The sequence below is a fragment of the Cygnus olor genome, chromosome 4, assembly GCF_009769625.2.
Source record: "Cygnus olor isolate bCygOlo1 chromosome 4, bCygOlo1.pri.v2, whole genome shotgun sequence".
Lineage (NCBI taxonomy): Eukaryota > Metazoa > Chordata > Aves > Anseriformes > Anatidae > Cygnus > Cygnus olor.
The window spans coordinates 91,199-105,215 of record NC_049172.1 but is presented as its reverse complement, the minus strand read 5'-3'; the positions used below and the strand labels follow the sequence as shown (position 1 = coordinate 105,215).

The window sequence follows — 14,017 nt, the reverse complement described above, 5'->3', positions numbered from 1 at the left end:
ACATGCACTAAGTATTGTAGACCACCGTTGCTTGTAGTATTTGTAATGCCTCACAAGAAGCCTTCAGTATGGGAGCAGCAGATTAAAAAAAAAAAAGGGGGAAAAAAATATAGGGTTATACCTCTCTGCAGTGCCTGATCCTTTTGATCTTTATTCACTCTTGCATCTCTTGTACCATTTTCTATATGCCGTTTGCTTAGCAAATCATTGTATAAAGCCTGTTGTCACACACACAGATGCAGATGGACCAAATAACATCATGTTTATTGAGTAGTCCCTTTGCCATTCTTCAGGTGGAAGTGAAAGTGAACAGCCCTTAGGCTGGACACTAACTGAGAATAGGGGTAATGTTGCCAAAAATTCAGATGAGGAAGAGCTGTGTCTTTTATTGCTTGGCCAAGCCACAAGCTGCCAGTTGCCATTAAGTGTTAATATAGAAGACCTTATTGAAAGGAAAAGTTTGTTTTTTGTTGTCTTTTAACTTTAATAGTAGACTTGAACACCATCAAGTTAGTTTTGCCTGTGGTGAACAAATACACAAAAGCAGTATCAAATCTCAGAGGTCTATAAAAGCTCTTTTCTGTGCCTGTTCTGAAATGTAACTTCTACATTTTATTGTTAAAACTGAAAAGAAAATCAGTGCCTTTTTTAAAATGAGTTTTTATTCTGTCTTTAAGGCAAAGATTCCAAATGTGAGGGAAACAACCCATCTCCGGTATCTTTAGTACCAGAAGAGAAGGTCTCTTTTGGTCTCTATGCTCTCTCGGTTTCTTCATTTACAGTTGCAAAAATAAGGAAAGTTTACAACAAGTTGGATAGTAAAGCCATTGCTAAACAGGTACGTTGGAAAATGAGTTGGTTGGTGTATGACTTTTCAAGTCAGTTTACTCGTTGAAACTAGGAAAAGTGATGTACTTGTCAGAGTTGCCTACAACGACTTGAATCTTTAAAAAGAAGGTGGGGGGAGTGGTGAGATTATAGATGTATTCCTGTTCTTCAAATTACTAGTAGTGATGTAGTTTGTCTTCTTTTGGAGGTGTTATGTCTTTTCAATGTAGATAGCAGTTACTAAGATGATATAATTGAACAATAATTACTGAACTACAGTTGCAGATGAACAAAACTGATAGCTTAGTCTTTTGACTGTGATTCAGTTTTGGAAATCTGTGTATTGGTTTATATTTTTCGTCTAAGTGAGGGACCATCTGTTGGGATTTTTTTTGAAATTAGATTAATCATCCTTAAACTTTGGAGATTGCAGATTTCACTGTAGAGGATGTACTAATGACTACAGCATAGTTTTATTTTGTGTTACTCACTATCACAGGAGGAAAATAGGTTGAGTTCAGGCTTATACAGGAAAAAATCTTCCCTTCATCCTCCTTTTTTTCCTTATTCCTTAAAGCTGGCAATTTCTTCTCATGAAAATGCCACACCTGTGAAGCTGGTACATAACTCAGCAGGGCACTTGAACGGACCTGCACGTTCCATTGGTGCAGCTTTGATAGGATATTTGGGTGAGTTGAGTATTTGAGAATTATTAGGTTTAAACATCATTAAGTACTTGTCATTAAGAACTTAGTACCAGAAGATGAATCATGTAAATGATCAATGTGATTTTTATGGTACATTGTTAAATTGATTTTACATTTTTATACTTTATTGACATACCGTTCATCTTTTTTCTTTTTACTGATATGGGATGCTTGTTTCTGTTTATGTAAGTACTGTTGGGGAAATGCACTTAATTGATTTTAGTTCATAAATTATTTTTCAATGCAAAATTTCCATCACCGCTTCTTCTGAGGTGTCATAATACACATAGTGATATTGTTTTAATAAATCAAGCGGGGTAGACTGCAAATTACTTGCATGAACTCCCAATTAATTTCTACAAGAATAAGACTTGATTTTAATTAATTAATTTTCACTGCCTGTGCTCAGGAGTAAGAACATTTGTCCCCAAGCCTGTTGCCACTATACTGCAGTACATTGGTGGAGCTGCTGCTATTTTAGGACTTGTAGCCATGGCTTCAGATGTAGAAGGATTGTATGCAGCTGTGAAGGCCTTGGTCTGCGTGGTAAAAAGCAATCCGCTAGCCAGCAAAGAAATGGAAAGAATCAGAGGTTATCAGGTATGTAAGAAATGTCTTTAAACAGACCAGGCTAATTGAATTTCAGTGTCTGTGCTCTCAAGTCCCATTGGAATTATTTGTGTCATGGTAACCTGAGTTTCTGCTCTTAAGTTTTCTGAGCTCTCAGCTCAGAACATAGATGAGTTATTTGGGATAGCTTTCAAGGAACAGAGTGGAAAGTTTTCTAGGCAGCTGTGTCTATTGAACTGCTCTGCTGAATCTGACTCTGCATTAATAGCAAGGAAGAGCACGACTTAGTGGTACTACCCTGTTAATGTGAGTCCACAACTCCAAGCCTCTGGAGCTTCTGTCTCAGTGGTCTGCCAGCAAGAGAGAAGGATTTGGACACATCAAGGAAACCAAACAAGCAGACTCCTAGAATTGTTATTTTGAGGAGATCGCATAGACTTCATAATTAGTGGTGGTGTTCACTTGCCAACTTAACACTTGTTAAATCTCCATTGGGGTGCATAACAATCAGTTATGCAAAAGGATTATTCGACTGACTTGAAAAAGGTGTTCACATGACCAATGAACTTTGTTTCTCATGAGGATGACGTTATTGAAACTGAAAATTTGGCATGTGGTTTAGGCAGCATATTTACAAACCTTGTAATGCTAATGGCTACTTATAGTTATGTTGAAACTTAATATTCCGTTTAGCCTGTTGTGGACCTTGACTTTGAACAAAAAAATCTAGACAGTGTTTCTTGCACGATAAATGATCTGTGGATCATCACACAATTTATATTCTGTTTCTGTTGACCTCAGAAAATAGCACAGTTTAGGAAAGAGTCATGGAAAATTGTATGTTTTTTACTTGTTGTTTCAAAGCGGATGGTGAAGCTGAGCTGAGCAAGCCAGCATTCAGCTCATGCCATTGGCTTTGACGAGTAGCAAGGATCTGAGTTTTGTTCTGTTTTGTTTTTCTGGTGTGTCACTTAATGGGACAGAAAGTTGGGGTTATTCAGATCTATCTGGTGATAGATACTTTTCTTCAGTGACAGAGTACCTCTCATTTGTATTTATGGTACTCCAGAGGTACAGACTGGTCTATTGAAGACTACCATATCCGCATGTGTCTTGCTTTCCAGGAACACACATGTGAGCATGTATCACATGCTGCCTTAAGCTGTGGGTGACTACCAGAGAGCTGAGAGGTGCATGTGCCTAACTATCAGGGCCTAGATACCATCTGCAGTTTAGAACAGAAACTTTCTCATGAGCTGGAGGGGATCCTGGGTACACTCTTGTTCTAATAGGCTGTAATGCCTTTTTCAAGCTTTTTCACCAAAAATTTCAAGCATCAGAGGTAATTTATGGGCCTTCTCAAAAGAGATGCAGCCATTCCACCCATGCTTCATTATGCGTAGATTACGTGCTTGCATTTTCATAGGGTAATAGTTCCGTATCTGTTTATTTGTTCAAGTTGCTGGCAATGCTGTTAAAGAAGAAACGATCCCTTCTGAACAGTCACATACTTCATCTCACCTTTTCCTTGGTGGGAACTGTTGACAGTGGGCATGAGACCTCCATTATTCCAAACTCTATTGCCTTCCAGGATCTGCTCTGTGATTTTGAGGTATGTGAAGCTACACAGAGAAGTCTTCATGATACTGGCTAATGAGTACTTGAGTAAACTGACAACACACCTTAAATACTGAGCAACAGCAGATGAGGTTGTTATCCTGCAAACTTACTATTCTGTATATTGTACAGAATAGCAGCTCAGCAGCAAGATTATTGGTAATTTTTCTTGCTGAAATGGCTTGAGTCATTCTACAAGCCATTAATGGGTACCAAGTATGGTCATGTTTTTTGTTGTTCTAGATGATGTTTTTTAGTTTTCTATTCCACAGTAATTTCCTTTAACTAGTGTGTTCTACTGCAGTAGATACATTAGGGTGTGAAAGATGCACTGAAAGTAACAGTAGGAGGTAGATTTTTCAATGCACATGAGAATCACTTCATCATGTGTCTCCCGCAATGTTAATAATAAGGTAGATAAAAATCTGCTTGCACAGCTTATTGAAATATTGAAGTGTTCTTGTTTTAAACTGGGGAAAGTAGACAAGTTCAGAATTAAATGCTAATGTAAAAGAGACTGATTGATAGCGTTAAACAATGCAGAGAACTCACCATTTGGTGTTTGTCCCTTTTTTTATCATCTGTATCTGACCCAGACTGAGTAAAACTGTTGTGATTCTCATACACTTCAAATAAATAAAAGATCCAACTACAAGATATGACGCACATCCATTTTTCACAAATGGCTCTAAAACACGGGATTATTTATTTTACTGTTTTTATATATATGCATTTGAGTATGTAAAAGCAGTCCTGGAGTCTTTAAAGTGTCCTCCCTCTGAAAAAATGCCTGCCACGTAATATAGCCTTCATGTTAACAAAATCAAATGGCCTTGTTAACTTCGAGAGTTTAGAGGACTTGAACACAACTGAAACAACTGTCGCCAAGATTGGTAATACACTACAGTTACAGCATAAAAATCAGGAAATGAAAACTGCTCAAGTTTCTTCTTTTTTTTGATGAAGAGTATTGAAACTAGAAATAAGTTCATGCTCTGTTTAAACATTAATTCTTCAGTATTAAAAAACTAACTATTTTTAAACAAATCTCTTAAATAACAACGGTTTCTTTGTGCTTGCTATTAATGAGCACAAGTAAATGTACATCTGATAGAAGTCATTACATGTACCTGATCTAATATTTGTGGTAGAGGTGTTAAGTTGGACGAACAGTTTAGGAGAGAGAACACACACACATTAAGGCAAGTGATACGTCTGTGATTCATTAGGAAGAAACTTTTGAGAAGCCTCAGGAAGTCACACTTTCTGACTTGGGTTTTTATAATTCCCATTTTTTAAATTTATGTATTCAGAAAGCAGTGACCCAAACATTTCATTAAAATTGGGTAAATTAGGTGTTCTTAATCTTATGCTAAGCATAGTAAAGGAAAGATTGTTCTGATCATTTTAGATAAGATTTAAAGAACAGCAAAAGCAAGGAAACTTTCAGACCATCTTACGCACCTGAACACAAATATTAATTATACTTTCTTCAATAGCAAGCCAATTTTAAGATTTGAAATTATAACTTGGAGTTTTCTGACTTGACGTATTTTATTACTACTTTTGAATAATAGTTTGGGGTGTTGGGTTTTTTTTGTGTGTGTGTTTTTTTTTTTTTTTTTTTTTTTGCTAGTGGATATAAATTGTTGAAAATGCTGTGCAGAAATTTCTGGGTAAAGGTTAAAATGGGTGAAACAAAACACCACATGGAACAAAGATCAGGGAGCGCCTTGAGTTCAGTGCTGGCAGAAGATAAGCAAAGATTCTCTTTGTGAAATTGACTCAGCCAAATCATCATGTTGGTCCCATTCAGCATTTCACATCAGCACTGTAAATCCTGAATAATTCCTTTGGAGTCAGTGGAATTGTACCACCTCTTTAAAGAAGAATTCCGGAAAGCGATGAACGTTTTTGTCTATAACCCTAACATTCTACTGTGATAAATTTATAGAGACTATCAATGGGTACCAATGTGTGTTTCTTTAGTCTTTGATAGTATGTTGAACAGATAAGTGAATTTGAAGAAGGAACAATTGAGAGGCGTGCAATCAGGCCAGGTAAACAGTAACATAGGCAACAAGTTTTACTCTATTCGAGCTTTTCATAACTTTTGCTGTATGAAGCTCGAATGTCAGTTCTGAATCTTGGAATGGATTTGTGTACCAAACTTACGGTTGTTTATTCTTTATTTCAGGTCTGGCTTCACGCACCCTATGAGCTTCATCTGTCATTATTTGAGCACTTCATCGAACTTCTCACAGAGTCCAGGTATAAATTGATGCCAGTGTACTGGTGAGGCTTCCAGGATTAGGTAATATTTACAGGGAGCTCTAGTTTTAAACTGACACCTCCTTTCCTTCCTTCCTTCCTTCCTTCCTTCCTTCAGTGAAGCAGCGAAGAACGCTAAGTTAATGAGGGAATTCCAACTCATCCCAAGACTGCTCTTGACTCTTCGAGATACATCTCTGTCCCAGCCTACTATTGCTGCAATTAGTAATGTGCTGAGCTTTTTGCTTCAAGGCTTCCCCAGCAGCTACGACTTGCTCAGGTAGCCCACACCTATATTAATTCTGGCTTATGTGTTTTTATTATGTTGCTGACCTTGGTCGAAAGTACTTAGCGACAATACTATTGTGGAGTAACTAATGTCAAATGTCTATGTACTGAATATTTTCTTTTAAGTGACTGAGTGCATAGGTATAATAGTTTTGGTAATGCCTTGATTTCTGTATTAAATTTAGTTTATATCTCAACAGGTACAACTGAATGATTAAACTGGTGTAGTGTTTTTCAGGCAGGTAGCATTGGTGCCGTATTCTTGGTCCATTGTTGGTGTGACATACTGAGCACTTTTAAACACCATTGATTTTTATTTCAGGTGGAGTATGAGAATACTTCAGTTAAAATGCAGTTTTGATTACTCTCTCTCACGAAAGGCTAATTTAAAGATGGTTTTTCTGAATGATGACTACAGAAAAATATTTAAGATTGTCAGTTATGGTACTATTACTTATGACTGAAGGTTACATTAATAGTTGCAACTCATACACACAGGAGTATTTGAAGTCCTTTTAAACAAGTTAAACTCATTGATAACTTTATTTTTTCATCTCCTGTTTGATTATAATGGAAATGAATAAAATATTGCCAGGCTTAGATATTCCTTGTGTATGAATGGTCATAATTTCAGATTCTTATGTTAAGTACAATTAAAAGTTTTGAACGCATCATAGAGTAATTCAAGAATAAACAGTGTAGATGTCGTGCTTCTCTTCCAATGGAATAGATTCTACAATATAAATCTGAGTATTCTGACATAACTACTTCTGCTTCCTGGAAATAAAAATGAAAAATGTTTTACAACTTGAGATAAGTTACAGTAACTAGGGACTTTTTGAGGATTTTTCCAGAAGAAAGAGGAATGTATTCAGTTTCCTTTCTTTTCATAGTATATCATCATCTTGTTCTTGAAAACCATGACCTTGTTATATCACCTGAAGCTGTAGACGTGAATGTTATACCAGATGAATGATTTTGGGGGATGTAATACTTGTTCAGCTGTAAAAGTTGGAGAACAATGTTTTGTTCTGTTCTTTAACTTGTGGTGTTCATTTTACTAGGACTTGGAGGTATCTCCACGTTTGCTTTCTTGAATCTCAGAGTTGTCCAAGTCCTGTAACTGCAGACTTGTCTGCCAAGATTCCATTAATTACTGTACATTACCTCACTTTTGGGCAAGTAACTTTAGATTGAGGCTATTTTTATCAGCCTTTAGATGTTGGAAAGTTGATGCTTTTGGATAATGCCCTTTCACTAGCGTTGTGATTTTACATTAGATGGAAATTATTGATGGACGTGAGTTCATCTGTCATATCAATGCATGATGTTATTTCTGTGTGTGTCAAGGTTTGGACAGTTCATCTCTTCCACTTTACCTACGTTTGCAGTCTGTGAGAAGTTTGTAGTCATGGAAATAAACAATGAAGAAAAGCTTGACAGCGGTAAGTCATTGCATGCCTTAGAAGCAGTAGAAGAGAAATAGTTTATGATCTCTTCTGTACTTATACTTAAAATGTACAACAGTATCATTAGCAGTAATGTATTTTAGTTATAATATGGCTGCCAGGTTAACTGTGGAACTTGAGATTTGCATATTGCATGCAAAGCAGTGCACTCTTATTTAGTTTTCCTTCACTTAATACTGAATGTTGTCCTTCTGCTTCACCCACTTGTTCTTTCCTATCAGTTGTGCATCTCAGCTTTGTTATGGGGAGGGAAAAAAAGAAAAGAGAATGATTTGCTAGGTGCATCTGCCAGGTGCACCCTCCATGTGTGGAGAAATGGGAAAAATAATTCACGCAGTGTAAGGTGTTTTTTTTCCTCCTTATATATATGTGTGTGTGTGTGTATGTGTGTATATATATATATATATATATATATCTCCATACTTCAAGAGTATTTGTGTTTATTTTTTGAGAACATTTCTACCCTTGTTCTTTAAGGAAAAGAAGCTGATACAGTTGTGGATTTGATTAGTCTCCCCTAGTCCAAATGATTTAACCCATCAGTGGATTTGAACCAAATAACTCAAGTGGGTGCTCTAAGATGCTAAGTTTCTGCATCTCTTGGGATGCATGTAGACGGGGACCAGTGAGAGGGACAGGGTTTCTGTTGCACAGTTAGCTTGATTCATCTTGTTTCCTGAAGAACAAGGTTAGGTGATCTGCACATTTATCAGTCTCACATGTCTCTCCTCTTCTTTCTGAACACTTTATCTCGTTGCAGTCTTGGAGATGATGAAATTCCAACTTTTTCAGTAAAAAACAGTGTCTTGGGTATAGTAGAGAGATCGAAATTCATGTTCCCTCTGCAGGCTGGCCATATTTGTTTTTCTAAGCTAACCAGAGCTTGTGCTGCTTTTTGTCTACCAGGGACACTGGAGAACCATGGGGAGAAAGGCACACTGTGTCAGGAGTGCTAAGGGAAGCTTGAGGCAGAGGACAGTAGATTTATAGGTTACTTGTCTTGATCAGTTATGCTGTATTGCTGCCTTTGAAGATGCTTTGTTTTCTTGTCTGTGACTTAGGCACAGATCTCTGGCCCAGTATGTGTCCATTTATCTGTCTTCCTTTTTTGCATGTCTCTGCTCGAGTTGTAATTTTTTTTAACATTGTGGAAAACCTGCTCCTCCTTAGATAAAGTAAGGTACTAATAGAGGGATTCAAAAAATAGCTGTGAAGTTAACCTTGAGTTGTGTGTATTAGCACATTTTGGAACAAGAGTGTTGTTTGACTGATAAGGGGTTTCGGGTTCTGACTTGATTGAAAAGGAAATTAATTGTTCTTCCATTTCTTACATTTTGCATAAGCTGGAAAATGTTAGTTTTATTTTATTTAAAATTCTTTTTTTTTTAATTTTATCCCAGATTGCATAATGTTTAGCCAACTGTTTGGGGTTTTTATGAATCCCCTTTTTTTCCACACCCTTTCCTTTGTCAGGTTGTTTTTATGCATCTGCCTGCCAGGAACCAACTGGCTTAGCTAATGTGGACTGCCTCAGTTTAGATAACTGTCTGTACTATCCTTCTGCCCATCTTTCAAATCGACCAAAAGCTGTGTGACGATAATGGGGCACCAAACATTCCTCAGCAGTGTGCGCCAGGTCAAGCATAGCAGGCTGTCCACAATAGAGCATGGCTTTTTCTTGACCTGAGTAGGAACAGATTGAGTTTACTTGCGTATGGAATTTATGAATAGCATTTAAATGGTTGGAGTTCTAAAAAAAAAAAAATTTTGCTTAATTCTTTTTTTTTAATTCACACTAATTTTACTTAATTCTTTTTGTACTTGATGTCTAGGAACAGATGATGATTTTGGAGGACTTGTTTCAGCTAATCTTATTCTCCTGCGGAACAGGCTTTTAGATATCCTCCTGAAACTTCTATATACATCTAAAGAGAAGACAGCTGTTAATTTGCAGTAAGTACAAAAAACTTTAGATCTAGAAAGGATTATTTATTATGTTTTTAATTTCAAAGGAGAGAATTATACAGTCTACACTATTCACTAGTTAAATTGTGTAATTTCATAGGAACTGTTGAAGCATTTACACAGATTTTCTTTCCCCCTTTATTAGGGCTTGTGAAGAACTGGTCAAGACCCTGGGTTTTGATTGGATTATGATGTTCATGGAAGAACATCTGCATTCCACCACGGTCACAGCTGCCATGCGAATTCTTGTGGTCCTGTTGAGTAATCAGTCCATCCTTATTAAATTTAAGGAAGGTCTCAGTGGTGGAGGCTGGCTTGATCAGACGGATTCAGTCTTGACCAATAAGATTGGTACTGTGCTAGGTACAGTATGAAAACTCTCAGATGGATACATCCTTTCTGTTACTGTTGCCTCTGCTCTGATCAGATGATGTTGCCCTTCGTTTTTCTTAGAATTAAGAGTTAGATTTGCTAAGCAAAAGAGAGCAGTTCTACACAACTGCCCTTCACCTGACATTGCACAGATATTGTTATAGTTCAGTCTTAGCTTTTTGTCTGCACAAAGCCTACGTAGCTGAACTGCAATTGGTTTCGTGTTACCGTCAGTGTATGGTTAAGTAAGTCCAATGGGCAGGCACATATGAGCTAAATGCTAAGGCAGCATAGCATCACAAGTGTTGTTGCAAGGTGCTACACTCAAACCAATTAAGAAAAATGTAATTGTTACATTAGTCATAGTATCATGCAGTGTTAAATCTGTGCTGCTTTGTCTAGTGAATTCTGTGCCAATAGATATACCAGTTGGGATTTGTGCTACCTTGGGAATTTGTGTGTGCAAAGCATTATCTCAGTCCTTCGTTTCCTCTGCTTAGCTTGCTCTTGTGATTTCTTGGGCTCATGTTTTCCCCCTTGGCCCTTATTAAAGGTTTTCTTTGTGGATTCTTAGGGCATTGTTTATCCAGGTTGTTACACCTTTGCAGGAATTCAGTCTCTTTGCAGTGGTTTCCCATAATATATCTCTCAGGGTATTAAGCAATATATCATGACTCTTCGCATCAATAATGAACTACAAAAGTTTCAGCAATCAGAGTTTTTTATGAAACCGTATTATGTGTGCAAAGATGTATTGTTAACATACTGTAGCAGCTGTTGTTTAGCTACTGGTTCAGATCTTAAATCTTACAAATTCTTCACAGTTTGCATGCACGTCTTAAAATTTTAAACCCACTGATATTTTAGGACACTGACTTTTTTATTTTTTATTCAAGATTTGTTTCAAATGTCCCATAACATAATTTTCTTCAGTCCACAGAATCTTTCTAAATTAGATGTGCAATCACAGTTGGAGAGCATGTGTAGTAGTCCTTTTTGGTTTTGTATTATAATATCAATGTAACTGATGCCAGGCTAGGCTGTGATGAACAAGATAATTCTAAAACTGTATCTCATCAAATGGCAATGATTTATCTGATTGCCTAATTTTCATACTCTGTATTTTTTTTATTGCCTTGCAAAATGTTGGCTCTGAGACTTCACCTGAAACCGTCTGAGAGCCATTTTTGTTTAAGCTTACTGATAGTGTGGCTTCGTGGCAAGGATTTAATTTGTATATATTCTTTTAAATAGTCAGTTTCTGCTGAGAACCATCTCTGTATTAGAGCCTCACAAAAACAGCCTGACCAACCTTATCTCTGGCAACATCAGAAAAAAAAATCTGGCGGTCTGCATTGACCCTGAGACTGAGTTACCTTCCTGCCTCTGTGCTTACTGCAAAATGAGCGCTTCTGCACTCTCTGTGTGATGTTCAGAGGGAAAATGAAATGACTGAGTACAAAAAGGTCACAAAAGGTGTTTTGTGTTTCTGGCAACACTTAAGATAAAAATAAGAGCATTTGATGCTTCATACTGGTTCATCAGTAACAAAGCAGCTAAAGCAAGATCCCTGTGAAGCATGCATGGAAATCATTTAGCAGCCCATTTACTTAAATCAGCTGTGGGATTGCTGGTTGTTAACGTAACTGAACTACTCAATTCCCGAGATTAAGGTGTGATTTTTCTCTCAGCTAGTGAAATAACTTTTTTTCAGAAGCTGGGTATCTTAAAAGTCTTGAGTTTCTGGTAGCAGTCAGAAAACGAATGTGTGTGTGTCTGGAACAGCATTAAGCAGTCTTCATGGTGCAGGGTTATCTATGTGGTGTGGTACTGGAAGGCAATTTTTTTCCTGTTGTAGTAATTAAATAATTAGATACCTGAAGTGACTTGCATAGTATGTGTGTGATAACCAGTATGCAAGTTTTCCCTTGTTACAATGTTAGATTTATGTGGAGGTACCCTCTTGAGCTCAATACTTGATTAAGGATGAGTTTCGCAGGTATTTCTCTATTAACGTTGTTGGCTTTTTGTCTTTTTATTTCAGGGTTCAATGTTGGCAGGAGCGCTGGTGGCAGATCGACAGTCCGGGAGATTAACCGGGATGCGTGTCATTTCCCGGGCTTTCCTGTCCTGCAGTCCCTTCTCCCTAAGCACACTAATGTACCTGCACTCTACTTCCTCCTCATGGCCCTTTTCCTGCAGCAGCCAGTCACTGAACTGCCTGAAAACCTGCAGGTCAGTGCACCTGTCGTCAGCAGCCAATGTAATCAGGGGTCCCAGGTAGGGATTATCTAGTAAGATGTAAGTGTAATTCTGTCTGCCATCTAAGAAAATTACGGATTAACACCCCCAGTCCCCAGCAGCTGACGCAGAAGTCCGTACGGCTTGTTTTGTGCTGCTCTGTGCAGGAGTGGGAGGACAAGATATGGTGGGAGTATGTGGAAGCCAGCCTGGTATGGCATAGATGAAGCTAGTTTCTTTCTGGTCTGATCTGGAGCCAGGATGAGATTGAAGGGAGCATTTATTTATTAAGAGCAGGGAGTTGCTGTATTAAAGAGCATTCATGAGGTTACAGAAAAATACAAGGTACTTATTTCAGAAAAGTTTAAGGGAGGCATCTTAGTTCTCAGTGGAAAAATAAAAGTGTATTAACATTCTGTGTAGGTTGATTTTGAACTTGTTTTAATTATATGTAAATAAATAGCCTTCAACAGAAACCTAGGAAGCCTTAGTGTAGTCTTTTATGGAGAAAAGCCACGCTCCAGGTTGACGGTGTACCTGTTTAGAACAGATACTAACAGTGCTAACATCTGTTTTTTGGTGGTAACAGGAAGGTGAAAATTACAGACCAGAAAGTATTCTGCCTGCTTATTTTCTCAAGAGGAACTAGACAGCACAGGCAACACTGTGCTGTGGGAAAGTAGAGTCATGAAGCTCATCTTCTGCTTATGGAGTTGAAGTACAGCAATGCTAAATTGAAATCAAATGCAGCTACCTAAAATATATAGCAGTAGAGCTGTTAATGCTAGGGATTGGGCAGTTTTTCCTTTCTTACTTATTTTTAATGACTTTTTTGTTGTTGTTTAATTACTGGAAAATACAGCATAGTGTATTTGTTTCATTCATGTTTTTCCTGTGGAACACCATGTGGGTTTTGTTACTAGATGTGCCAAAGGAAAGTGTTGATGGTGCAGCGTTTGTGCTGACAGGTCACTTCTTGTTTCAGAAGACTTAAATACCTTGAGAAGGTGAGAGCTGCAGTTACGTTCGTCCATGGAAAGGAATTTTCTTCAGTGCTTCATGACACGTGATCTCCCCATAAAGTTGTAGGGGCTGAATTTTTTCACATCCTCTAACCTTTATTGTTTAGACACTGTCAAATGAATGCATTATAGATGTAATAAAAAGCAGTATCAAATTGCACTGCAGAAAGTGTTTGTCTTTTCTCTTTCACCCTTTACAGTTTGATTTAGACTCTATTTGGACATTTATATTTGGAGTTCCTGCCTCGTGTGGCACCATTACCTCTTCAGTACATAGTGTTTGCACAGAAGCTGCCTTCTTGTTGTTGGGAATGCTGAGGAGTATGCTGAATTCTGTAAGAATAAAAATTTTGTACATATTTCTATATATGGAATTGCTTGGGTCTGCCATGTGGTCGGTCAGAAGCCAAATTAGAAACGTGAATTTTTTGTTAGTGTCATAACCAACCCATCTGGGAGTTACTCGTTATATATGCACAAAAAGAAAACATTGTAATGAGGTTATTCTTATCTTATTTTGTTTTTCATTATCTGTGGAAATATTACTGACCATAAAATTAGCACTGCTTTTCATAAAAAGGCTAAGCTTTACATTTTGTTGCAAGTAAAGCAAAACAAGAGAGCAGAAGGATAAAAATGTTTGGCAGAGATGACTGAATTACTTTCC

At 37.4% G+C, this 14,017-nt stretch overlaps 1 protein-coding gene across 13 annotated transcripts in view; it reads left to right on the top strand.

The window, feature by feature from the left end:
• Positions 1-14,017, top strand: part of WDFY3 (WD repeat and FYVE domain containing 3) — a 188,546-nt gene that overhangs the window by 129,660 nt on the left and 44,869 nt on the right. For 8 of the 13 annotated variants that reach the window (XM_040555097.1, XM_040555092.1, XM_040555093.1 and 5 more), the window contains 11 exons: positions 678-838; positions 1,406-1,517; positions 1,945-2,135; positions 3,565-3,717; positions 5,920-5,993; positions 6,112-6,273; positions 7,632-7,726; positions 9,583-9,703; positions 9,861-10,078; positions 12,132-12,367; positions 13,551-13,685. In XM_040555097.1, coding sequence (XP_040411031.1) covers positions 678-838; positions 1,406-1,517; positions 1,945-2,135; positions 3,565-3,717; positions 5,920-5,993; positions 6,112-6,273; positions 7,632-7,726; positions 9,583-9,703; positions 9,861-10,078; positions 12,132-12,367; positions 13,551-13,685 — 1,658 coding nt within the window. The remainder of the gene's footprint in view (positions 1-677; positions 839-1,405; positions 1,518-1,944; positions 2,136-3,564; positions 3,718-5,919; positions 5,994-6,111; positions 6,274-7,631; positions 7,727-9,582; positions 9,704-9,860; positions 10,079-12,131; positions 12,368-13,550; positions 13,686-14,017) is intronic. The other 5 variants (XM_040555104.1, XM_040555103.1, XM_040555102.1 and 2 more) reach the window with 1 other exon arrangement.